Genomic DNA, 26,837 nt, shown 5'->3' on the forward strand with positions numbered 1-26,837 from the left:
GGTCAGGGGCTGTCACTCCAGGGGTTCCCAGGGGTGGGAATTCCATGGCCATGGAAGGAAACATTGGAAGGGTTTGGTGACCACGGTGGTTCATTCACCAAAAAAACCTAATTTTTGCCGATTTTAGGAAAGGGGGATCCAGCTGTAGGAAAGGGGTGTTTTCCCCTAAAACACAGAATTATGGGGTTTTGGGGAGCTGCAGCTTGGGGTGGGGTCAGGAACTACTGCTCCAGGATTTTCCAGGGTGGGAATTCCATGGCCATGGAAGGAAACATCGGAGCACGGAAGGGTTTGGTGACCACGGTGGTTTATTCACCAAAACAACCTAATTTTTGCCGATTTTAGGAAAGGGGGATCCAGCTGTAGGAAAGAGGAGTTTTCCCCTAAAACACAGAATTATGGGGTTTTGGGGAGCTGCAGATTGGAGTGGGGTCAGGAACTGCTGCTCCAGGTGTTCCCAGGGTGGGAATTCCATGGCCATGGAAGGAAACATCGGAGCACGGAAGGGTTTGGTGACCACGGTGGTTCATTCACCAAAAAAACCAAATTTTTGCCGATTTTAGGAAAGGGGGATCCAGCTGTAGGAAAGAGGAGTTTTCCCCTAAAACACAGAATTATGGGGTTTTGGGGAGCTGCAGCTTGGGGTGGGGTCAGGAATTGCTGCTCCAGGATTTTCCAGGGTGGGAATTCCATGGCCATGGAAGGAAACGTCGGAGCACGGAAGGGTTTGGTGACCACGGTGGTTCATTCACCAAAAAAACCTAATTTTTGCCGATTTTAGGAAAGGGGGATCCAGCTGTAGGAAAGAGGAGTTTTCCCCTAAAACACAGAATTATGGGGTTTTGGGGAGCTGCAGATTGGAGTGGGGTCAGGAATTGCTGCTCCAGGATTCCCAGGGTGGGAATTCCATGGTTATGGAAAGGAAACATTGGAGCACGGAAGGGTTTGGTGACCATGGTGGTTTATTCACCAAAACAACCTATTTTTTGCCGATTTTAGGAAAGGGGGATCCAACTGTAGGAAAGGGGAGTTTTCCCTAAAACACAGAATTATGGGGTTTTGGGGAGCTCGGAGTGGGGTCAGGGGCTGTCACTCCAGGGGTTCCCAGGTGTGGGAATTCCATGGCCATGGAAGGAAACACTGGAGCATGGAAGGGTTTGATGACCATGGCTGTTTACTCATCACTAAAAACAAATTATTTCCGATTTCAGGAAGGGGGATCCAACTGTAGGAAAGGGGAATTTTCCCCTAAAACACAGAATTATGGAGTTTTGGGGTTTGGGAACTGCCACTCCAGGCATTTCCAGGGGTTCCCAAGGGTGGGAATTCCATGGCCATGGAAGGAAACATCGGAGCACGGAAGGGTTTGGTGACCACGGTTGTTTATTCATCGATAAAAACAAAGAGATTGTTGCCAATTTTAGGAAAGGTGGATGCGATTTTAGGAAGGGGGATCCAATTTTGGGAAAGGGGGGATCTGTGTGGATTTGGGGTCACAGGGCCGTGCCCTGCTCGGGCGCCTTGGCCTCGCGGGGGTAGAACTCGGCCAGGACGTTCTCGGGGATGCGCTTGAGGAGCTGCTTGGGGAAGATGCGCAGGAGCTGCCAGCCGATGTCCAGCGACTCGAAAATGCTCCGGTTCTCGTAGGGACCTGCCGGGAGAGCGGGGAGGAGGGTCTGGGGCTGCTGCAGGGGCTCTCCCGCATCCCAAATCCCCGGTTCAGGGCTGAAAGCTCACCCTGGGAGATGAAGTGCTTCTCGAACTTGTGCAGGAACTCCAGGTACAGGAGGTCGTCGGCGGACAGGGCCTCCTCGCCCACCACGGCCTTCATGGCCTGCACGTCCTTCCCGATGGCGTAGCAGGCGTACTGCGGGATCCAGGGATTCCAGAGAGGGGCTGGGATGGGCACGGACTCCACAGCCCGGCCAGTGCCACCAAGGGACACCTCCCACCAGCCTGGGTGGCTCAAAGACCCATCCCAACCTGGCCTTGGGCACTGCCAGGGATGCAGGGCAGCAACAGCAAATCTGGGAATTCCAGCCCAGCCAGCAATTCCTTGCCAAGATCCCAGCCCAATCTCTTTCCCAGTGGGAGCCATTCCCTGGCTCCTGTCCCTGCAGGCCTTGTCCCCAGTCCCTCTGCAGCTCTCCTGGAGCCCCTCCAGGGACTCTGAGCATTCCCTGGAATTTTCCCTTCTCCAGGGGAACATTCCCAGTTCTTCCAGCCTGGCTCCAGAACTCTGGGATAGTTTGGGTTGGAAGGACCTTAAATCCCATCCCATTCCCAAATCATCCATGTTTAGGGACACCTTCTCCTACCCTGGGTTGCTTCTGTGTCCTGTCCATCCACGACACAGAAGCAACCCTCCATCCCATCCCATCCCATCCCATCCCATCCCATCCCATCCCATCCCATCCCATCCCATCCCATCCCATCCCATCCCACCCATTTCCTCCCCATCTCATGTCATCCCACCCCATGTCATCCCAATTCCATCTCATCCCAAATCATCCCAAATCATCCCAAATCATTCCATCCATCCATCCATCCATCCATCCGTCCATTCATCCGTCCATCCATCCGTCCATCCGTCCATCCGTCCATCCATCCGTCCATCCAACCTGGCCTTGGACATTCCCAGGGATTTGGGGCAGTCCCAGTGTTCCTGTGTGTTGCCACTTCCCCTGGATTCTCCCCCCATCCCAATAAAGGCAGATGAAGATTTGGGATTTAGGACACCTCGTGGAGCTCAGTGGGACCCAATCCTGAATCATCCCAAAACCAGAGCTCCCCTCTGGAATCCCGTGGCCATTCCTGGCTCTCTGAGCTCTTCCCTTCTCCAGAAGAACATTCCCAGCTCTCCCAGCCTGGCTCCAGAGCAGCTCCAGCCCTCGGAGCATCTCCAGAACCTCCTCTAGAATTGCTCCAGCAGTTCCAAACCCTCCTGAATTTGGGATCTGGGAGCAGGAGCAGCTCCACAGGTGGGGCACTACCTGAGCCTCTCCAAACGGGGGGACAGGAGGGCCCTGAAGTGACAAACGCCACCCGAGTGTCCCCAAGCTCTCACCAGCTGGTTGGACACGTCCCCGTGGTCCTTCCTGGTCATTCCCTCTCCGATGGCCGATTTCATCAGCCGGGACAGGGACGGCAGGACGTTGATGGGTGGGTAAATCTGTAGGGTGGGAGCGACCCCAATGTCCAGCCAGCCCTGGGGGACCCCACCCCTACCCCCGGTGTTCCCGGGGCTTTCCAGCCCTGGTGGGTGCTGGATCCACCCCTGGATCCATCCTGGATCCACCCCTGGAGATGGGAAGGGGTTTGGGAACCAACCTGGCGGTTGTGGAGCTGCCGGTCTACGTAGATCTGGCCCTCGGTGATGAAGCCAGTCAGGTCAGGGATGGGGTGGGTGATGTCTGGGGTGGGGGGACAGAGGGGTTGTGAGACCCCAAAGTGGGGCTGGCAGCTCAGCGGGACACGGGACAACACTGTCACACAACGTGTGACATCTGTGGGGTCACCGGGGCAGCACAGACCCCACTGGGGTCAGTAGGGGGGGATTTGGTGTCACCCCATTGTCCTGGAGCTGGGGGACCCCAAATCTGGGTGGTTGGGATGGCACAGAAGGGTTCTGGTGTCACCTCTCTGTCCTGGAGTTGGGGACCCCAAATGGAAGGGGATGGGGGTGGTTGGGATGGCACAGAGAGATTTTGGTGTCACCTCCCTTGCCCAGGGACCCCAAACTGGAGTTGTTGAAGGGTTGTTGAGGACATGGGGAACTCTCAGACCCTAAATCACCCCAGCACCCTCACCACCCCAGGAGCTCCCAAACCCGGGTAAAACCAGCGCAATTTGGGATTTCCCAACCCTGCCATTTCCAGGAGTGGGGAAATCCCGATCTCCCACGGTGTTCCCGCCCCCTCCCGGTATTCCCGGCCCTGCCGTGTCCCGCTGACCGTCATTGGGCATGGTGAGGATGGGGATCTGGGTGATGGAGCCGTTCCTGCCCTCCACGCGCCCGGCGCGCTCGTAGATGGTGGCCAGGTCCGTGTACATGTAGCCGGGGAAGCCGCGGCGGCCCGGGACCTCCTCCCTGGCTGCTGACACCTGTGGGGTTTGGGGGGTCAGGGCACCCCAAACATCCCAAAAACCACAGGGGGCACGGGGGACACGAGTGTCCTGAGCAGCCCAGGCAACCCCAAAAACCCCAGGTGTGCTGGGCGCCCCAAACACCCCAAAAAACTCAAAACCTGTGGAAACCCCAGGTGTGCTGAGGATTCTGAGCATCCCAAACACCCCAAACATCCAAAAACCCATGGGGGCCATGATGCACGCAAGTGTCCTGAGCAGCCCAGGGAACCCCAAAAACCCCAGGTGTGCTGGCTGCTCCAAACACCCCAAAACCCCCAAAACCATGGAAACCCCAGGTGTGCCGAGTATTCTAAGCATCTCAAACACCCCAAACACTCCAAAAACCACGGGAGGCAAAGGGGACATGAGTGTCCCGAGCAGCCCAGGCAACCCCAAAAACCCCAGGTGTGCTGGGCGCCCCAAACACCCCAAAAAACTCAAAACTCGTGGAAACCCCAGGTGTGCTGAGGATTCTGAGCACCCCAGACATCCCAAACACCCCGAGCATGCCAAAGACCCCAAAAACCATGGGAAGCATGAGGGACATGAGTGTCCTCAGCAGCCCAGGCAACCCCAAAAATCCCAGGTGTGCTGGGTGCCCCAAACACCCCTAGAACAGTGGAAACCCCAGATGTGCTGGGAATCCTGAGCATCCCAAACATCCCAAACACCCCGGGCACCCCAAAGACTCCAGTCACCCCAAAAACCATGGGAGGAAAAGGAGACATGAGTGTCCTGAGGAGCCCAGGGAACCCCAAAAACCCCAGGTGTGCTGGGCGCCCCAAACACCCCAAAAAACTCAAAACCCATGGAAACCCCAGGTGTGCTGAGGATTCTGAGCATCCCAAACACCCCAAACACCCCACGAACCCTGGGCTCTCCTTGTCACCCTGAGCACCTCAAACACCCCAAGGACCCTGGGCTGTCCATGCCATCCTGAGCACCCCAAATCCCCAAAGACCCTGTCACCCCCCGCTGTCCTTGTCACCTTGAGCTCCCCAAAATCTCCAAGGACCCAGGGCTGTCCTTGTCACCCTGAACACCCCAAGGACCCTCGGAGCCCCAGCTGTCTTTGCCACCCTGAGCACCCAGGTACCCCAAGGACCCTGGGCCCTCCTGGTCATTCTGAGCACCCCAGATACCCCAAGGATCCTGGGATCCCCATCTGTCCTTGTCACCCTTTGCACCCCAAAATCTCCAAAGACCCTGGGCTGTCTTTGTCACCCCAAACCCCCCAAGGACTCTGGGTTGTCCTTGTCACCCTGGGCATCCCAAACTCCCCAAGGACCCTGAGTTGTCCATGTCATCCTGAGCACCCCAAATCCCTAAAGACCCTGTCACCCCCAGCTGTCCTTGTCACCCTGAGCACCCCAGGTACCCCAAGAACCCTGAGCTGTCCTTGTCAACCCCAAACCCCCCAAGGACCTTGAGACCGCCAGCTGCCCTTGTCACCCTGAGCACCCAGGTACCCCAAGAACCCTGGGTTCTTCTTGTCACCCTGAGCACCTCAAACACCCCAAGGACCCTGGGCTGTCCATGCCACCCTGAGCACCCCAAATCCCTAAAGACCCTGTCACCCCCAGCTGTCCTTGTCACCCTGAGCACCCAGGTACCCCAAAGACCCTGGGCTCTGCTTGTCACCCTGAGCACCTCAAACACCCCAAGGACCCTGGGCTGTCCTTGTCACCCCAAATCCCCCAAGGACTCTGGGTTGTCCTTGTCACCCTGAGCACCCCAAACCTCCCAAGAACCCCAAACACTTCCCGCTGTCCTTGTCACCCTGAGCACCCCAAGGCCCCCAGGGACTCTGGGCTGCCCTTGTCACCCCAAATCCCCCAAGGACCCTGGGATGCCCAGCTGTCCTCGTCACCCTGAGCACTCCAAGGACCCTGGGTTGTCCTTGTCACCCTGGGCCCCCCAAACCCGTGGCCACCCCGTGCTGACCTCTCTGAGGGCCTCGGCGTAGGAGCTCATGTCGGTCAGGATGACCAGCACGTGCTTCTCGCACTGGTACGCCAGGAACTCGGCCGTGGTCAGTGCCAGCCGCGGCGTGATGATCCTCTCAATCCTGTGGGACACCCCCAATTAGCACAATTAGGTTAATTAGTGCCCACAGGGCAGGTTTAGTGTGCCAGGGAAGGAAGGGAGAGAGGGAAGAAGGAAGGAGAAGGAGAAGGAGAAGGAGAAGGAGAAGGAGAAGGAGAAGGAGAAGGAGAAGGAGAAGGAGAAGGAGAAGGAGAAGGAGAAGGAGAAGGAGAAGGAGAAGGAGAAGGAGAAGGAGAAGGAGAAGGAGAAGGAGAAGGAAGGAGAAAGAAGGAGGAAAAGGAGGAAGAAAGGAAAGGAAAATGGAAGAAAATGGAGAGAAAGGAAACGAAAGAAAGAAAAAGGAGAGAGGAGGAAGAGAGACAAGGGAAAGAAAGAAAAGGAGAAGGGGAGAAGGAGAAAGGAATAGAAGAAGGAAGGAAAAGAAGAAGGAAGGAAGGAGGAAGAGGAGGAAGGAAAAAGGGAGAAGAAAAAAGAAGAAGGAGAAAGGAAAAGAAAAAGGAAGGAGAAAATAAGAGGTTGAGGGAGAAGGAGGAGGAGAATGGAAAAGGAGAAGGGAGAAGGAAGAAAAGGAGGAGGAAAAAAAGGAGAAGGAAGAAAAGGAGAAGGAAGAAAAGGAGAAGGAAGAAAAGGAGAAGGAAGAAAAGGAGAAGGAAGAAAAGGAGAAGGAAGAAAAGGAGAAGGAAGAAAAGGAGAAGGGAAAAGAGAGAGGGAAGAGGGGGAGGAGGAAGGAGGAGAAAGAAGGAGAAAAAAGAGGAGGAGGAGGGAGAAGGAAGAATGAGGAGACAAAAGGAGAAAGGAGGAGGAGGAGGGAGAAGGAGGAGGCAGGGCTGTGCCTCACGTGGGGTCGTTGGCCAGGTTGAGGAAGAGGCAGACGTTCTCCATGGAGCCGTTCTGCTCGAAGTCCGACTTGAAGAACCGCGCGGTCTCCATGTTCACCTGCGGGACACGCGGTCAGAGGGTGGGGACATGGGGACACGGGGACATGGGGACACGGGGACACAGAGTTTTTGGGGTTACCTGGAATGACCTGACTCACCCCCATGGCTGCAAAGACGATGGCAAAGTTGTCCTCATGGAAATCCACCACATCCTTGGATTTCTTCACCAGCCCGGCCTGGCGGCAGATCTGCGCTGCGATCTGAGGGAGGGGACAGGGGTGGCAGCAGGGACAGGGACAGGGGTCGCAGCAGGGACACCCCGGAGTGGCCATGGCCCCAGTGGGACTGGGGCATGGCCCCATGGGTCAGGAGCTAGCAGGGTGTCCCCCTCTTCTGCGTCCTGCCTTGCCTGTGGTCACTCTTGACTGCTCAGGGATGGTTCCCATCAGTTCCCACCCTATGGATCCCATCCCATCCCATGGATCCCATCACAATCCCACCCCATGCCATGAATCCCGTCCCATGGATCCCATCCCACCCCATGGATCCCATCCCATCCCATGGATCCCATCACAATCCCACCCCATGCCATGAATCCCATCCCATGGATCCCATCCCACCCCATGGATCCCATCCCACCTCATCCCATGCCATCTCACAGATCCCATCCCATCCCACGCCCCTCTGGAATTCCCAGCCCCTCCTGCTGTCCCACACTCATGGGCACAAGAGAAGGGTCTGCAGCACCCCCAGTCCCTGGATTTAGGGGGGTCCCTAAACCAGCCCAGATCCTCCTGCACAGCACACAGCGATTGCTGTGCCAACAGGGAAACTGAGGCACGAGTTGACAGCAGCTTCCTGACACCAGGAGTGGGGATCCAACCTTCCCAACCCCTCCATCCTGCTCCTCCCCCAACCCCACCTCGTTGTGGGGCAGCCCGGCAGCAGAGAAGATGGGAATTTTCTGTCCGCGGGCGATGCTGTTCATGACGTCGATGGGAGAGATCCCAGTCTGGATCATCTCCTCGGGATAGATCCGCCCGTGGGGGTTGATGGGCTGGCCTGGAGCAGGAAAAGGAGAGATCATGGAATGGTGGGGTTGGAGGGGGCCTTGAACCCATCCAGTCCCACCCAGGGACAATTCCCACTATCCCGCAGTGCTCCAAGCCCTGTCCAGCCTGGCTTGGGACATTTCCAGGGATAGGGGGGAGGAGGATGCAAGGATGGCCCTGGTTAGTGGCAAAAATTGGGGAGGAAGTTCTGGAGATGAGCAGGGAGCAGCCCTGGTGTGGAACAGGAACCATCCCAGCAGTTGGACACCGTCCTGGAGCATCCTGGTGGGGATGGATGGATGGATGGATGGATGGATGGATGGATGGATATGGATGGATGATGGATGGATGGATGGATGGATGGATGGATGGATGGATGGATATGGATGGATGGATGGATGGATGGATGGATGGATGGATGGATGGATGGATGGATGGATATGGATGGATGGATGGATGGATGGATGATGGATGGATGGATGGATGGATGATGGATGGATGGATGATGGATGGATGGATGGATGGATGATGGATGGATGGATGGATGGATGGAAGGATGGATGGATGGATGATGGATGGATGGAAGGATGGATGGATGGATGGATGGATGGATGGATGGATGGAAGGAAGGATGGATGGATGGATGATGGATGGATGGATGATGGATGGATGGATGGATGGATGGATGGATGGATGGATGGAAGGAAGGATGGATGGATGGATGATGGATGGATGGATGGATGAGGGATGGAGGGATGGATGGATGGATGGATGGATGATGGATGGATGGATGGATGGATGGATGGATGGAAGGAAGGATGGATGGATGGATGATGGATGGATGGATGGATGAGGGATGGAGGGATGGATGGATGGATGGATGGATGATGGATGGATGGATGGATGGATGGATGGAAGGATGGATGGATGGATGGAAGGATGGATGGATGGATGGATGGATGGATGCAGGGATGTGGTGACACCACAGGGCATGGTGACACCACAGGGCACATTGTCACCCCAACTCCAGCCCATCCCAAGCCCCTCCCGCATTCCCTCAGAGCCGTCACCGTTGATGTCCAGGAAGTCCTCGGCCATCACCGGGGGGCCGCTGTCGATGGGTTTGGCGGAGCCGTTGAACACCCGGCCTGTGGGGACACAGGGACTGTCCCTGACTGAAGCCACCAGCTGGGGGTGGCATCTGCTGGCCCCATGGCCCTGGGGCACGGTCCCCATCCTGATCCTGGGACATGCCTCTCACCCCAGAGGGGACAAAGGGACCAGGGGGCTGTGGGGCAGGAAGTGTCACCTGCGGGCTGGGTGACACCTCAGCTCCTGTGGCAGGAAGGCGCCAGCACATGGCGACAAAACCCCCATGTCCCAGCCAGCTCCATCACCCTGTCCCCATGTCCCCATGCCCCCGGCCACCTCCATCACTCTGTCTCCGTTTCCCCTTGCCCCCAGCCACCTCCATCACCCTGTCCCCATGTCCCCAGCCACCTCCATCACCCTGTCCCCATGTCCCCATGCCCCCAGCCACCTCCATCACCCTGTCTCCGTGTCCCCATGTCCCTGGCCACCCCTGTTACCTCCTCCTTGGGGTCCTGGGTTCCCAGGCAGGCGGGTGACACTGAGACCCCCATACAAGCACAGGGGACAGGACCTTGTCCCCATCATCCTTTCCATGTCCCCATGTCCCCATTCTCCCCACCACCCTGTCTGTCCCTGTGTCCCCATCACCCCCATCACCCCCATCACTCTGTCCTCATGTCCCCATCACCCCCATCACTTTGTTTCCATGTCCCCATGTCCCCATCACCCTACTCCTGTGTCTCCATCACTGTGTCCCCATGTCCCCACATCCCCAGTCACCCCCTCTCTCAGTCCTCATGTCCCCATCACCCCTATTACCCTGTCCCTGTGTCCCCCGTGTCCCCACGTCCCCAGTCACTCCCCTCTCTCAATCTCCAGCTCAGGGGGTGACACCAACACCCCCGCACCCCCCAAACCGTCCCCAGGGAGGGGACGCGGCCTCACCGCTCCCTCTCAGCCTCATCGACCGCCTCGGAGCCGCGGTGGCATCGATCGCGACAAAGCCACGGTTCCCTGACCTCGCCTCGGTGGCTGCCGCCCCCTGCCCGCCCCCCCTGTCCCCCACGGGACGCGGTGGCGGTGCGGGGACACGGCAGCGGTGTCACAGCGCATCAGGGTGATGGCAGCGCCGAGCGCCGAGCACGAAAGGTCAGCGGCCACGGCAGCGGCGACTCCCGGGGGACACCGAGAGCGGCAGGGGGGGCGACACCGGGGGGGCGACACGAGGGAGGTGACACCGCCCCCTGCCCTTTGCGGGAGCGCGACGGGAGCGCGGAGGACGCGCGGCCCCCGTGGGTGAGGGGACAGCGCAGGGACAGCGCAGGGACAGGGAGACCCCCCGGCCCGACCCAGAGTGACCCCCGGGGTGGCGTTGGGAAATTCAGGGGACATGAGGGGACAGGGGGGGCTCAGAGCTGGATCCCAGGGAGGACTGGGGGAGAAGGGACCTTAAATCCGTCGATGTCACCTCCCTGCCATGGGGACACCTTCCACTGTGCCAGGTGGATTCAGGTGCTGGCCAGCCCGGGCTGGGACACCGCCAGGGGAGGGGCGACAGGATCAGGGACAGGGTGACACCGCCAGGGGTAGGGTGACACTGCCAGGCATGGGGTGATGCTTTCAGGGATCGGGTGACACTTGCAGGGATGAGGTGACACCGCCAGGGACAGGGTGAAACTGCCAGGGATGGGGTGACACCTCCAGGGTAGGGGTGACACCTCCAGGAAGGGGGTGACATCGCCAGGGACGGGGTGACACTTTCAGGGATGCGGTGACACCACCAGGGACGGGGTGACGCTTTCAGGGATAAGGTGGCACCTCCAGGGACGGGGTGACATCTCCAAGGATGCGGTGGCACCGCCAGGGACAGGGTGATGTTTTCAGGGATGGGGTGACACTTAAAAGGATGGGGTGACACTAGCAGGGATGTGGTGGCACCTCCAGGGACAGGGTGGCACCTCCAGGGATGATGTGACACCGCCAGGCATGGGATGATGCTTTCAGGGATCGGGTGACACTTGCAGGAACAGGGTGACACCGCCAGGGACAGGGTGACACTTACAGGGAGGAGGCGACACTAGCAGAGACGCGGTGACACCACCAGGGACAGGGTGGTACCTCCAGGGACAGGGTGACACAGCCAGGGGTTGGGGGACACCGCCAGGGAAGGGGTGACGCTTTCAGGGATAGGGTGACACTTGCAGGGACGAGGTGACAGCTCCAGGAGGGGGTGACACTTATAGGGAGGAGGTGACACTAGCAGAGATGCGGTGACACCTCCAGGGACAGGGTAGCACCGCCAGGGACGGGGTGACACTTTCAGGGATCGGGTGACACTTGCAGGGACGGGGTGACACCGCCAGGGATGTGGTGACACTTTCAGGGACTCAGTGACACCGCCAGGGACAGGGTGATGTTTTCAGGGATGGGGTGACACCTCCAGGGACGAGGTGACACTAGCAGGGATGAGGTGACACCACCAGGGATAGGGTGACACCACCAGGGTTGGGGTGACACCTCCAGGGATGTGGTGACACCACCAGGGACAGGGTGATATTTTCAGGGGTGGGGTGACACTTATAAGGACAGGGTGACACTAGCAGGGATGAGGTGACACCACCAGGGATAGGGTGACACCACCAGGGTTGGGGTGACACCTTCAGGGATGCGGTGACACTTTCAGGGATGCGGTGACACCGCCAGGGACAGGATGACACCTCCAAGGACGCGGTGGCACCGCCAGGGACAGGGTGATGTTTTCAGGGATGGGGTGACACCTCCAGGGACGAGGTGACACTAGCAGGGACGGGGTGACACTTCCAGGAACCCGGTGCCACCTCACCTGGCCTCCTTTCCCAGCCCACCCCTCGCGTTTCCCGGGATCGCCGCGCACAGAGGAGGCGGGGACCGGTCCCGCCGTGTCCCAGGTGGCTGCCACAGCTCGGAGGTGACCCGGGGACCGGTCCCGCCGTGTCCCAGGTGGCTGCCACAGCTCGGAGGTGACCCGGGGACCGGTCCCGCCGTGTCCCAGGTGACAGCTCGGAGGTGACCCGGGGACGTTCTCAGCCCCAGAGATGAACCCTAAATGTCCCCAGATCTCGGTGCCAGCCGTGCCCGGGCTCACCCAGCATGTCCTCGGACACCGGCGTGCGCAGGATGTCCCCCGTGAACTCGCACGTTGTCGCCTTGGCATCGATGCCCGATGTGCCCTCAAACACCTGCGGAGTGTCCGGCGAGGGCAATTAACCAGGATTAATTAACGCTTTTTGGGGCGTGAGGTGACCCACGCTCACCCCAACCCCCCCGGGAGGGGACATAAAAGAGGGACAAAGTTTGGGGTTAAAAACCCTTCTTGAGGGGATTTGGGGGGATTTTTTTGGGGTGGACGGTGAATGCCCCACCCACGGGAAAAGCCTTTTGATCCGGATAATATTTGACATAATTTGCGTTAATTAACCCCCGGCTCGCCGCTTTAATTAGAGCCGTGTGGCTCCTGGGTGCAGGGGGGAGCTGGGGACGGTGACAAGTGACACTCGGAGCCCCCCAGGTGGCTGCGGGTCACCCCCAACAACGCTGAGGCTGCAAAAATCCCCTTTTCTCGTTTTTTTCCTTCCTTTTATCCCTTTTCCCCCTTTTTTCCCCCTGCCCGAGCCTGACTCCCTAATAGGATTAAAAGGGCAGCCCCGAGGCGCAGGTGGCACCGGAGCCGCGATTTTGGGGCAGCTGCGAGGCCCCCCCGGGCCCCCGCGGGGCCATCTGGGGGGGATCCGGGCTAATTAGGGGGGATTTGACCCCAAACAGCCCCCGCGGCTTTGGGGACACCCCGGTGGCCACTGGTGTCCCAGGGCTGGTGGCTTCGGGGACACCCTGGCAGCCCCTGTGATCCCAGGGCTGGTGACTTCACGGACATCCCAGTGGTCCCTGCGGTCCCAGGGCTGGTGGCTTTGGGGACACCCCGGCAAGGGCTGGTGGCTTTGGGGGCACCCCGGCAGCCCCTGCGGTCCCAGGGCTGGTGGCTTTGGAGACAATGGCCTGGCTGTCCCAGGGTTGGTGGCTTTGGGGGGTGGTGGCAGCGCGGTCGTGGGGTGGAGCAGGGGGTCAGTGTGGGGTTGTGGGGTGAGGGAGGGGACACGGCCTGTCCCAGGACACCCCTGGCCATCCCACGACATTGTCACCTGTCCCAGGACATTGCCCATACCAGGACACCACTGACTAGCGCAGGACATTGTCACCTGTCCCAGGACATTGCCCGTCCCAGGACACTCCTGGCCATCCCAGGACATTGTCACCTGTCCCAGGACATTGCCCGTCCCAGGACACTCCTGGCCATCCCAGGACATCAGTCCCGCCCCTAAAGAGCACAGGGACACGAGCCCGACAGCCACCACTGGAGGGGGACAGAGCCACGGGACAGAGCCCTGGGACAGGGACAGAGCCTTGGGACAGGGACAGAGCCTTGGGACAGGGACCCGGGACAAGGACAGAGCTCCGGGACAGGGACTGAGCCCTGGGACAGGGACAGAGCCCTGGGACAGGGACAGAGCCTTGGGACAGGGACTCGGGACAAGGACAAGGACAAGGACAGAGCCTTGGGACAGGGACCCGGGACAAGGACAGAGCTCCGGGACAGGGACTGAGCCCTGGGACAGGGACAGAGCCTTGGGACAGGGACTCGGGACAAGGACAGAGCTCCGGGACAGGGACTGAGCCCTGGGACAGGGACCTGGGACAGAGCTCTGGGACAGGGACTCGGGACTCGGGACAGAGCCCGGGGACAGACAGAACCCTGGCCCGCGTAGCCCTCGCGGTGTCCCCATGTGGCGCTGTCGCCGTGTCCCCGTGTGGCGCTGTCGCCGTGTCCCCGCGGTGTCGCCGCGTGCCCGCGCTCACCTGCACGATGGCCTTGGCGCCCATCACCTCCAGCACCTGCCCGCTGCGGGTGGTGCCGTTGGGCAGGGTGAAGTTCACGATCTCGGCGTACTGGGCGAACTGTGGGGACAGCGACACGGGCAAACGGGGTGGCGGTGTCCCCTCTGTCCCCTCAGCCCCAGCCCCTCTCCCCCCAGCCCCGCCTGCTCCGCTGGTGCTGCCTCAGTTTCCCCTCCTTTGGTCCTGAAGCCACCAAACTCTGAGGTGGGGACACACCGGGTGGCAAAGGGGTGACGCTGCCTGTCCCTGTCACTGTCCCATCCTGGAGCTGTCCCCGGGCTGTGGCACCTTTCTGTGCCTCAGTTTCCCCGATGTCGAGGGGATTTTCCGCTCCCGAGGAGGTGACACCAAATGCTGTCCCAGCCAGAGCCGCCACCAGGGTGCCACCACCTCCAAGGCAGAGGTGTCCCCATGAGGCACGAGTGGCACTCATGGGGACACTGCAGGGCGCAGCGAGGGGACGTTTGTGTTGAGGGGACATGTCCTGCTCTGGGGACAATGGCCGATGTCAGCGCTCTCCTCCTTCTCCTTTGATTAGCTGATTAATTAAATAAATGACAGGGCCTTTGAAATGCTACACCAGGTGACAAAACTCTCTGGGTGTCACCCAGGTGGCCCCAGCCCAGACAGGAGAGGGGGACAAGGGACAGGGAGGGTGACAGCAAGGGGACATGGGGGTTGTGGAGTGGCCCCGCTCAGAGCAGGGGCCATGTGGGAGATGGGGCTGGGACAGGGGACAGGGGACAAGGGACAGGAGACAAAGGACAGAGCTGGGAAAGGGGACAGGGGATGGGGGACAGGTGACAAAGGACAGGGGACAAGGGACAGGAGCCAGAGCTTGGACAGGGGACAAGGGACAGAGCTGGGAAAGGGGACAGGAGATGGGGGACAGGGGACAAGGGATAGAGGACAGAGCCGGGAAAGGGAACCATGGATTTGGTACAGGGGACAGGAGCCAGAGCTGGGAAAGGGGACAGGGTACAAGGGACAGGGGACAGAGCTGGGAAAGGGAACAGGGGATGGGGGACAAGGGACAGGTGACAAGGGACAGAGCTGGGAAAGGGGACAGGGGACAGGGGACAAGGGACAGATGACAAGGGACAGGGGACAGAGCTGGGAAAGGGAACAGGGGATGGGGGACGAGGGACAGGTGACAAGGGACAGAGCCGGGAAAGGGGACAGGGCACAGAACTCAGGCAGGTGCACAGGACACAGGGACAGGAGGCAGAGCTTGGTCAGGGACACAGGGGACAGGGCACAGGGACACAGGGGACAGGGGCTGAGCTCGGGCAGGGACACGGGGACATGGGGGACAGGGTGCCCGGACCGAGAGCACACACGTTCCACGGAATGTCCCCCGTGTCCCCAGTGTCCCCCGTGTGGGCACACACACCACTCGCACGGGGACATGAGGACACCGGGACATGGGGACATGGGGACACGGGACACGCCACCCGCCACCCGCGCGGGCAGCCGGGGACAGGGCTCTGCTGCCGAGCGCGTCCAGAGGAGGGAGCTCGGACCCCGGAGAGGAGGGGACAGCCCAGGGGACAGCCCAGGGGACGAGGGACAGGAGGGATGGCACAGGGAAAGGGGACAGCCCAGGGGACAGGAGATAGAGAAGAAGGGACAGGGGGACAGCCCAGGGGACAAGGGACAGGAGGGATGGCACAGGGACAGGGGACAGCCCAAAGGACAGCCCAGGGGACAAGAGATGGAGAAGAAGGGACAGGGGACAGCCCAGGGGTCAGGAGGGAAGGGACAGAGGACAGGTGACAGGGGACACACTCCCCCCATGGCACCCTCAGCACTGCAGTCCCCACAGAGCCCCAAGTGCCACCACCAAGCTGTCCCCATGTCACCCAGGGTCCTACCTTGACATTGTCCAGCACCACCAGGGGCCCGTTGACACCGCACACTGTCCTGTAGGCTGGGGGAGGTGACACCGTCAGTCCCCAGGGCCACGGGGCCACCCGGGCGGTGCCACCCCCACGTCCTGTCCCTTCCTGTGTCCCTTTCCCTGTGCCATGACACCCCGAGTGACCAGTGGTGGCCCGACTGGACACTGTCACTCAGTGGTGACACGGCAGTCGGGGGTTGTGTCACTTTCTGGAGGTGTCCCCATGCACCCGGCAGGGATGTCACCGCTAGGAATGCCACCAGGGCCAGCAGGGAAGTGTCCCCTTGTCCCCTCCCAGTCACGCCTTGCCCGGGGATCCTGCCTGGCCCGGTGGGATGTGGGGACACTTCCCAAAGTCCCCGCGGTGCTGGGGGACCCTGGGGACACCCCAGGGCGACATTGGGGTGGGGAAAGGATGGTGTGACCCCGCGGGGACAGCCCTGGGACAGGGGGCGACAAACGGGGACAGGGGACAAGGGTGACAAACGGGGGTGAAGCTGGATAGGAACATAGGGAGAGACAGCGAATCCTGGGAATTCCGGGACTGGGATTCTGGGAATGCCGGGATTGGGATGGGATCCCGGGATTGGGATGGGATCCTGGGAATAATGGGATTGGGATCAGATCCCGGGATGGGGACGGGATCCTGGAAATAATGGGATTTGGATGGGATTCCCTGGAATGCCGGGGTTGGAATGGGATCCCAGGACTGGGATGGGATCCCGGGAAATTCCAGGGTTGGATCCCAGGAATAATGAGTTTGGGATGGGATCCTGGCAATGCCGGGGTTGGGATGGGATCCCAGGAATAATGGGATTTGGATTGGGTCCCCGGGAATGCCAGGGATTGGGTCCTGGGAATAATGGGATTGGGATGGGATCTTGAGAACGGCGGGATTGGGATCAGCTCCCGGGAACCCTGGGACTGGGACTGGCTCCCAGGAGTGCCGGGTTTGGGATCAGCTCCAGGGAGTGCTGGGATTGGATGGGATCCTGAGAGCACCAGAATTGGGATCGGGTCCCTGGAGTGCCAGGAGTGGGATCAGCTCCGGGGAATGCCAGGATTTGGATCAGCTCCTGGAAGTGCCAGGTTTAAGATCAATTCCTGGGAATGGCAGGATCAGGAACAGCTCCCGGGAACGCCGGGTTTAGGATCAATTCCAGAATTTGGGATCAGCTCCCGAGAACGCCGGGACTGGGATCGGCTCTGGGGACCGCCAGGATTTGGGATCGGCTCCCAGCAGTGTCGGGTTTGGGATCTCCGGGGTTTGGGATCGGCTCCCAGGAACGCAGGGACTGGGATCAATTCCCGGGAATGCCAGAGTTTGGGATCGGCTCCTGGGAACGCCGAGGTTTGGGATCGGCTCTCGGGAGCGCTGGGGTTTGAATCAGCTCGCAGCAGGGTCGGGTTTGGGATCTCCGGGGTTTGGGATCGGCTCCCAGGAACGCCGGGTTTGGGATTGGCTCCCGGGAACACCGGGGTTTGGGATCGGCTCCCGGGAACGCCGGGTTTGGGATCGGCTCCCGGGAACGCCGGGTTTGGGATCGGCTCCCGGGAACGCCGGGTTTGGGATCAGCTCCCGGGAATGCCGAGACTGGGATCGGCTCCCAGGAACGTCAGGGTTTGGGATCAGCTCCCGGGAATGCCGAGACTGGGATCGGCTCCCGGGAACGCCGGGTTTGGGATCTCCGGGGCTGGGGCGCGGCCCCCGGCGGGTGCAGGTGCGGGGGAGCTGATCCGGCTCTAAGCCGCGCCTTGATCAGCCCGGGAAGCGTCAAAGCCCCGAGCGCTGCCCCGGCCCCGCTGACCCCGCCGGGCCCTTTCATGCCCTGCCCCCGCTCCCACACCGGGCTCCGGCATTCCCACCTGATCCTAATAGGATCGGAGAGGCCGGGCCAGCTGCAGGGCGTCCCGCGGGGACGGGGGTCCCTGATGTCCCCGTGCTGACGGTGGCATTGTCCCCCGGCTGGGACAGCCCAGGGAGGTCATTCCTGGGGATGGGTCCCGTTTCTCCCGCTGGTCACAGCCCAATCCTGCACACCCCACGGGGCACTGTGGGGTCACCCTGATGGCACAACGGGACCCTCGGTGTCCCCTCCCCTCAGCCAGGGCAGTGCCAGCGATCCCAGACATTCCAGCTATGGGATCATGGAATTCCAGACTGGTTTGTGTTGGGAATTCCTTAAAGCACAGGAATTCCACCCCTGGCACCTTCCACTGTCCCAGATTGATCCAAGCCCCAATGTCCAACCTGGCCTTGGGCACTGCCAGGGATCCAGGGGCAGCCACAGCAAATCTGGGAATTCCAGCCCAGCCAGCAATTCCTTGCCAAGATCCCAGCCCAATCTCCCCTTTCCCAGTGGGAGCCATTCCCTGGCTCCTGTCCCTGCAGGCCTTGTCCCCAGTGCCTCTGCAGCTCTCCTGGAGCCCCTTCAGGGACTCTGAGGATTCCCTGGAGCCCCTTTAGGACTCTGAGGACTCCCTGGAATTTTCCCTTCTCCAGGGGAACATTCTCAGCTCTCCCAGCCTGGCTCCAGAGCAGAGGGGCTCCAGCCCTGGGAACAGCTCTGGAATCTGCTCTGGATTTCCTCCAGCAGCTCCACACCCTCCTGAATTTGGCATCTGGGAGCTGGAGCCGCTCTACAGGTTGGGTCTCACCTGAACAGAGCACAGGGACAGAATTCCCACCTTTCCCAGCTCCATCTTCTCCCAGGGCTGTCCCCAGTCCTTTCCCCTCCAGCCTGGATTTGTGCCCCATCCCTGCTCCTCCTGCCCTTGGCCTTGCTGAACCCCACGAGGTTCTCCCAGCCCCACTCCAGGAGCTAATTAGCTAATTAGCCTTCTCTGCCCTTCCCCAATTAGGGCCGGCTCCTGCTGCTCGCTCATTCAGGCTCCGGGAGGGGCCGGCACGCCGGGAGCCCCCTCCCTGCCTTTTGTCCCTTTATTCCCAAAGTGACCATCCGGCCTTTTATTCCCGTTCCCACTTCCCTTCTCCCGGCTGGAGTTTATGGGATTTTTAATTTTCAGCAGCCCCAGAGCCACCCCTGTGGGACAGGGACGTTGGGAGTGTCACTTGTCCCACCACGGGGGTGTCCAGTGAGGTACCAGTGGCTGCCACCCCCTTGGGGACACTCCTGGTGGCCCTCCAGCCCCACTGGAATGGCTCTTCCCACCGGGAATGTGGGAGCCTCTGGCAGCGCTGGTGTCACCAGGAGTGACATTGGATCATCAGCTGAGCTCTTGGGTGGTATGGAAATCCATCCATCATCCATCCATCCATCCATCCATCCATCCATCCATCCATCCATCCATCCATCCATCCATCCTCCATCCATCCATCATCCATCCATCCATCATCCATCCATCCATCCATCCATCCATCCATCCATCCATCCATCCATCCATCCATCCATCCCTCCATGGGCAGAGATCTCTGGACATCAGGGAATCCTGGACTGGTTTGGGTTGGGAGGGATCTCAAATCCCACCTGGTTCCATCCAGGGACCCCTCCCACCACCCCAGGTGCTCCAAGCCGGGTGTCCAGCCTGGCCTTGGACATTCCAGAGGTCATTCCAGCCCCTCATCCCTGCCCGGCTCTGGGATGTTCTGTCAGGACAGAGCGGGAAATCGTGACAGCAACGACATGGGACAGCCTGGGAAGGGATTGGGGTGGGGAGAGAGGAGGAGAAGGAGAAAAAGGAAAAGAAGGAAAAGAAGAAGAATGAGGAGGAAGAGGAGAAAAAGAGGAAGAAGATGAGAGAGGAGGAAGAGGTGGAAAAGGTGCAGAAGAGTCAGAAATAGAAGAAGAGGAAAAAGAAAGTGGAAAAGGAGGAGGAGGAGGTGGAGATGAAGGAGGAGAAGAATAAAAAGGAGAAGGGGAAGAAGAAGAGAAGGAGGAAGAAGAGGAAGAGGAGAAGAGGAAGAAGGGGAAGATGAAGAAGAAAAAGAGGAGGAAGAAGAGGAGGAGGAGGAGAAGGACATGAAAGTGGAGAAGAAGTGGAGGAAGAGGAGAAAAAGAAGACGAGAGAGGAGGAAGAGGTGGAAGAAGTGAAGAAGGATGAGAAAGAGAAGAAGAAGAAGAAAGAGGAGGAGGAAGGGAAGGATGAGAAAGAAGAAGAGGAGGAGAAAGAGGAGGAGAATAACAAGAAGAGGGAGAGGGAGACAGAGAGGAAGAGGAAGAGGAAGAGGAAGAGGAAGAGGAAGAGGAGAAGAATAAGAAGAGAAGAAGGAAGAGAAGGAGAAGAACAAGAAGAAGAGGAGGAAGAAGAGGAGGAGGAAGAGGAGGAGAAGAAGAAGAAGAAGAAGAAGAAGAAGAAGAAGAAGAAGAAGAAGAGGAGGAGGAGGAGGAGGAGGAGGAGGAGGAGGACGAGGACGAGGAGAAGAACAAGAAGAGGAGAAGGAAGAGGAGAGAAGAGCAAGAAGAGGAGAAGGAAGAGGAGGAGAAGGAGAGGAAGAACAAGAGGAGAAGGAAGAGGAGGAGGAGGAGGGCCGAGGAGCGCAGGGGGAGCACCGGAAAGCCGCAGCAGCGATAATGAAGCCGCGGCAGGCGCGGGCTGGGTGGGCTGCGGCCGCCGGCAGGGGCACGGCCGGGGAGCAGGGGGCGGATGGGGCGAGGGGGCCGAGGGGGCAGCAAAGTCTTTCAACGTGGCCTTTCCACACCCCCAGCCCCAAATTCACAGCTGCTGTCACATGCGATCTCCGTCAGCGCTGACACTCACGCACTGCTGCCCGCGCGGGGGGGACAGCGGCCCCCGGTGACAAAGGGGACCCGACCCGGCTCCACCCGCCGCTAATTGCTCCCGCTCGCCCGCCCTGCCCTCCGCAGCCCCCGCGGCCCCTCCCGGCACTCAGGGCTCGGCTGCAAAGTGCGCCGGGGGCTCGCTGCCACCTCCGAGGGGGGCTGGGGGTCGGGGAAGGGAGCTTAAGGGTCGTCCTGTTCCTCCAGGTCAGGTGGATCCGAGTCCATCCAGCCTGGCCTTGGGCGCTTCCAAGGATTCAGGGGCAGCCACAGCAAATCTGGGAATTCCGGCTCAGCCTCTCCTCACCCTCCTGGACAGGAATTACTTGCCAAAATCCCACCGAAATCTCCCCTTTCCCAGTGGGAAGCCATTCCCCTTTTTTGTCACCTCATCTTCTGGGCTGGGTGTGGGGTAAGTGACGCTCAAGCCCAGCCCCAAATTCCAGAGCTGGGAAGGGATGGGGACGCCTGGAGCAGAGATGGGAAGGAGGAGGGATAAACAGCCCCCAAACCCCCAGATCCCCCAAATCCTCGGTCCCAGAGCAAAGCTGTGGGTGCGGGGCTGCCCCAGCAGGTCCAGAGCTGGTCCTGAGCCACCCTGGGGCACAGGGAGGGTGCCCGGTGTCCCCCAGGGCACAGAGAGGGAACCCCAGCCCTGGATGGATGGATGGATGGATGGATGGATGGATGGATGGATGGATGGATGGATGGATGGATGGATCCATGGATGGATCCATGGATGGATGGATCCATGGATGGACAGATGGACAGAGCCGGGGCAGAGGGTGCTGGGCACAAGGCTCTGGATGGTGCTGGATGCATCCCCATCCCTGGCAGTGTCCAAGGGACAGGGACAGGGCTGGAGCAGCCTGGGACAGTGGGAGGTGTCCCTGAGGGTGGCACTGGGGGGATTTAAACTCCCTCCCAACCCAAAATCCAGGATTTTACGACCCCATGAATTCCCAATTTCCAGAACCCACCCCACAAACCCACCCCCCTCTTTTCCTCCTCCAGCTCTTCCTCCCAATCCCTCTCACCCCCGAGCCCACCCTGGGACTTTTCCGACAATCCCTAAGTGACCGCTCGCTTCCCCCCCCGATTGCGGCCGGCCGTGGTCGCCTCCTGGACCTGCCCATTGTGCCATGTGTCACTTTGTGCCGCGCTGTCAACCCCGCGGGGCTGGCCCGGGGCTGGCAGGGGCCGTGAAAAGCCCGGCGGGGGGTCACACTCTATGCCACTAATTAGGGCCCGGCGGCCGCGGGTTCCCAGACACACCTGCACGGTCATGTGGGGGCAGCCGCAGAAAAGGCGGCCCCAGCCAAGCGTGAAGCCAGCGAGGAAAAAAAAAAAAAAAAAAAACTGGGGAAAAAAAACCAAAAAAAAACCAAAAAAAAAAAAAGAGAAAAAAAGAGGGAAATTCAAGCGTTGCTCGCTGTGGGTTCTGCTGGTGGAATTAAATACCAGGGAGGGAGGAGAGGGGAGGGGAGGGATCCTAAAGGATGTGGGATGAAGGGTGGGGGTTGTTGTGGGGCAGAGGGGTCACAACCCCCCAGGGCAGGATGGCCAAGGGTTGGGAGTGTCCCTGGATCCTCCTCTGCTGCTGCTCGTGTCCCAAACGGCACCAGGAACAGACCCCAAAGGGACAACCCGTGCCTGGAGCAGGAGAGGTGTCAGGGATTGTGGGGACAGATGGGACGTGGCAGCAACCCACCAAAATCACTGCTAGGCTGGGGCTGTGTGGCACAAATTGGATGTCCATCTGTCTGTCCATCTGTCCATCCATCCATCCATCCATCCATCATCCATCCATCCATCCATCCATCCATCCATCCATCCATCCATCATCCATCCATCCATCCATCCATCCATCATCCATCCATCATCCATCCATCATCCATCCATCATCCGTCATCCATCCATCATCCATCCATCATCCATCCATCCATCCATCCATCCATCCATCCATCCATCCATCCATCCATCCATCCATCCCTGCCCATCCCAGTTCTCCCAGTTCCGGGCACTGGGCTGTAGCTGGGGACAGTCACACCACCCCTGTGCCCAGGGCCACACTGGGACCCCGAACTGGGACCCCAAACTGGGATTCCAAACTGGGAACCTAAACGGGAACCTGTAACTGGGGCTCTAAACTAGAACATTTAGCTGGGACCCTAAACTGGTACCCTAAACTGGGAACATAAACTGGGACCCCAAACCGGGATCCCAAACTGGGAAACTGAACTGGGACCTCAGAATTGGACCCTAAACTGGAACTCTTTACTGGGACCCCAAATTGGAACCTTTAACTGGGAACCTGAACTGGAACTCTTAACTGGAATTCTAAACTGGAGCCTTTAACTGGGAACCTGAACTGGAACTCTTAACTGGAATTCTAAACTGGAGCCTTTAACTGGGACCCCAAAATGGTACCTTAAACTGGGAACCCAATCTGGGACCCCAAACTGGGATCCCAAACTGCGAAACTGAACTGGGACCCCAGACTTGGACCCTAAACTGGAGCTTTTAACTGCAAACTTGACCTGGAACCCTTAACTGGGAACCTGAACTGGGACCCTTGACTGGGACTCTAAACTGGAACCTTTAACTGGGACCCTAAAATGGTACTCTAAACTGGGACCCTAAACTGGTACCCTAAACTGGGAACATAAACTGGGAACCCAAACTGGGAAACTGAACTGGGGCCCCAGACTTGGACCCTAAACTGGAGCTCTTAACTGGGAACCTGAACTGGGACCCTTAACTGGGACCCCAAAAAGGGACCCCAAGCTGGGATGGCAAGCTAGGATGCCAAACTGGGACCCTAAACCGGGAACATAAACTGGGACTCCAAACTGGGATCCCAAACTGAGACCCAGAACTGGGGACACAAACTGGGACCCCAAACTGGGACCCCGAATTGGGAACATAAGCTGGGACCCTAAACTGGGACCCCAAACTGGGATCCCAATCTGAGACCCAGAACTGGGGACCCAAACTGGAACTCCAAACTGGGACCCCGAATTGGGAACATAAACTGGGACCCCAAACTGGGACCCAGCACTGGGGGAACCCTGCACCCCCATAAGCTCAGGCACCCACAGCCCCACGCTGCCCCTCCCCCATATTCAGGGAAGTCCCCACCCCTCCGAATGTCACCGCCAGGTCCCCCCCCCCCCCCCCCCCAGCCGTGCCACCCCCTCTGTCCTTCCTGCCACTTCTGCTGTCACCTCCAGAACATTTTGGGACTCGCCTGTCCCAGCTGCCCACCTGGGTGACAGGGACACATCGGGGACAGGACTTTGTCCCCGCCTGGGTGGCGGTGCCGCTCTGGGCACAGGATGGGGGGGACACACGCGTCTCCCGAGGGGACAAACGCGAGCAAGCGGGAAGAAACTGGGGCGGTTTTTTCCTGGCAAAGGGACACGCGGGTGACACCCGAGCCAAGGGCTGGCGCTCGGCCAGGCGACACGGGCAGGAGTCACCCGCGGGTGGCCGCTGTTGACAGCAAACACGGCGGGTGGCCGGGCAGAGCCAGCTCGGCTCGGGAGGGACCGGAGCCACCCGGTTGGGGACATCCCCGCGAGGTGGCTTCCGAACCGCCCGGCCCCGGCAGCAGCGAAGGCACAAAGGTCACAAGGGACGCCCTTGGTGACAGCGGGGGCTTGGGGACAAAGTGACAGGGGGATCGTCCAGCCCCGCGTGGCGCTGGCACCGTGCCAGGTGTCCCGATGTCGCCGTGGGATGGGGACACAGCGGGAAGGGCGCCCCGGTTGTCCCCACGGCGCCTCACAGGTGTCCCCAGGGTGGGGACACTTTCCCCGGTCCTTGTGGGTGCGGTGCCCAGGAGGGGACACCCCCGCAGCCCCACAGTGTCCCCCTGTCCCCCCGAGAGGCACACGTGGCCGCTGTGCCACCCTGTCTGTCGCAGTGCCACCCAGCTGTCCCCTCCTGAGCCAGTGTCACCCGTCCATCCATCCCTGTCACCCCTGCCTGTCCCAGTGTCACCCACCCATCCCTGTCACCCTCCCTGTCCCAGTGCCACCCCTCTGTCCCATCCTGAGCCAGTGTCACCCACCCGTCCCTGTCACCTCTGCCTGCCCCAGTGCCACCCCTCTGTCCCTGCCACCCCTGCCTGTCCCAGTGCCACCCACCCATTCCCGTTACCCTCCCTATCCCAGTGCCACCCCTCTTCCCTGCCACCCCTGCCTGTCCCAGTGCCACCCACCCATTCCTGTTACCCCTGCCTGTCCCAGTGTCACCCACCCGTCCCTGTCACCTCTGCCTGTCCCAGTGCCACCCCTCTGTCCCTGCCACCCCTGCCTGTCCCAGTGCCACCCACCCATCCCTGTCACCCTCCCCGTCCCAGTGCCACCCCTCTGTCCCTTCCTGATGCGGTGTCACCCATCTCTGTCACCCCTGCCTGCCTGTCCCAGTGCTACCCACCCATCCCTGTCACCCCTCCCTGTCCCAGTGCCACCCCTCTGTTCCTTCCTGTCCCAGTGCCACCCGCCCGACCCTGTCACCTCTGCCTGCCCCAGTGCCACCCCTCTGTCCCTACCTGTCCCAGTGCCACCCGCCCGACCCTGTCATCTCTGCCTACCCCAGTGCCACCCACCTGTCCCTGTACCTGCTCCAGTGCCACCCACGCACTCCTGCCCGGTGTCACCCCCTCGTCCCTGCCACCACTGCTCGGGCACAGAGCGATGTCCCTCCCCAGGGTTCCCGCCTCGGTGTCCCCTCGATGTCCCCCCGGTGTCCCCTCAATGTCCCGCACTCACTCAGCCGGGGGTTGCTGTGGAAGTCGCGGGTCACGGCCAGCCCGTGCTCGCGGGCTGCCGCCAGCTCTGTCGCCGCTGCTGTCACCTTGGTGGCGGCCATGGCCCTGTCCCTGTCCTTGTCGCCGTCACGGTCCCGGTCCCGCCGGGCAGGACACGGCAGCGCCCCGGTTTTGTAGCCCCGGCCCGGCCCCGCCCGCGACACCCGCGGCAAAGGTGACACCGGCAGCAAAGGTGACACCGGTGGCACAGGTGACACCGGAGACAGAGGTGGCACCGGCGGCACAGGTGACACCGGAGACACAGGTGGCACCGTGTTGGCTGTAAACAGCGGGAGGGAGCGGCCGGGGGCGGGATCGCGGGAGCCGGGATGGGGGCAGGGAATGGGAATGGGAAAAGGAATGGGAACGGGAATGGGGGAATGGGAACGGGATTGGGATGGGGATGGGAATGGGAAAGGGACTGGGAATGGGAATGGGGGAATGGGAACGGGATGGGGATGGGGATGGGGATGGGGATGGGAATGGGGATGGGAATGGGACTGGGACTGGGAATGGGAATGGGATAGGGATGGGAACGGGAACGGGAATGAGATAAGGGATAGAGATAAGGGTAGGGATAGGGATCGGAATAGGGATAGAGGATAGGGATGGGAATAGGGATAGAGAGAGGGATAAAGAACAAGGGGATGAATAGGGATAAGGGGCAGGGATAAGAAATGAGGATAGGGATAAGGGATGGGGTAGGGAATAGAGATAAGGGATAAGGATAGGGATAGGGATAAAGATAGGGACACGGATAGGAACAGGGATAGGGATAGGGATAGGGATAGGGATAGGGATAGGGATAGGGATAGGGATAGGGACAGGGATAGGGATAGGGATAGGGACAGGGACAGGGATAGGGACAGGGACAGGGATAGGGATAGGGACAGGGACAGGGACAGGGACAGGGATAGGAGGTGAATAGGGATAAGAGGATGCAAAGGGAGACGGATAAAGGACAGGAATAATGGGTATGAAATAGGGAAAGAGATAGGGATAGGGAGAGGGAGGAGAGGGAGGGGGATAAGGGATACAGATGGGAATAGGGATAGGGATAAGGAATAACAATAGGGATAAGCGATTGGGGTAGGGATAGAGATAGGGATAGGGATGTAGACAAGGGATAGGGATAAGGGATGGGAATGGGATAGGGAAAGGGACAGGAATAAGGGATAGGGGTGTAGATAAGGGATAGGGATCAGGATAGGGTTAGGGAACAGGATAGGGATGGGATTAGGGATAAGGGATAGGGAT

At 60.0% G+C, this 26,837-nt stretch overlaps 1 protein-coding gene across 1 annotated transcript; it reads right to left on the minus strand.

Annotated features, from left to right (window-relative positions):
• Nucleotides 1–1,282: 1,282 nt before the first annotated feature.
• On the minus strand, nucleotides 1,283–25,868 carry ATP6V1B1 (ATPase H+ transporting V1 subunit B1). The gene is made up of 14 exons (XM_074540432.1): nucleotides 25,543–25,868; nucleotides 16,000–16,055; nucleotides 14,087–14,185; nucleotides 12,321–12,414; nucleotides 9,175–9,252; nucleotides 7,975–8,114; nucleotides 7,211–7,312; nucleotides 7,013–7,110; nucleotides 6,073–6,196; nucleotides 3,954–4,104; nucleotides 3,331–3,413; nucleotides 3,068–3,172; nucleotides 1,738–1,867; nucleotides 1,283–1,651 (listed from the first exon to the last, which is right to left on the minus strand). The coding sequence occupies exons 1-14, from the start codon at nucleotides 25,640–25,642 to the stop codon at nucleotides 1,494–1,496; spliced, it is 1,518 nt and encodes a 505-aa protein (XP_074396533.1). The 5' UTR covers nucleotides 25,643–25,868; the 3' UTR covers nucleotides 1,283–1,493.
• Between the last annotated feature and the right edge of the window lie 969 nt (nucleotides 25,869–26,837).

Source organism: Zonotrichia albicollis, chromosome 5, assembly GCF_047830755.1.
Source record: "Zonotrichia albicollis isolate bZonAlb1 chromosome 5, bZonAlb1.hap1, whole genome shotgun sequence".
Lineage (NCBI taxonomy): Eukaryota > Metazoa > Chordata > Aves > Passeriformes > Passerellidae > Zonotrichia > Zonotrichia albicollis.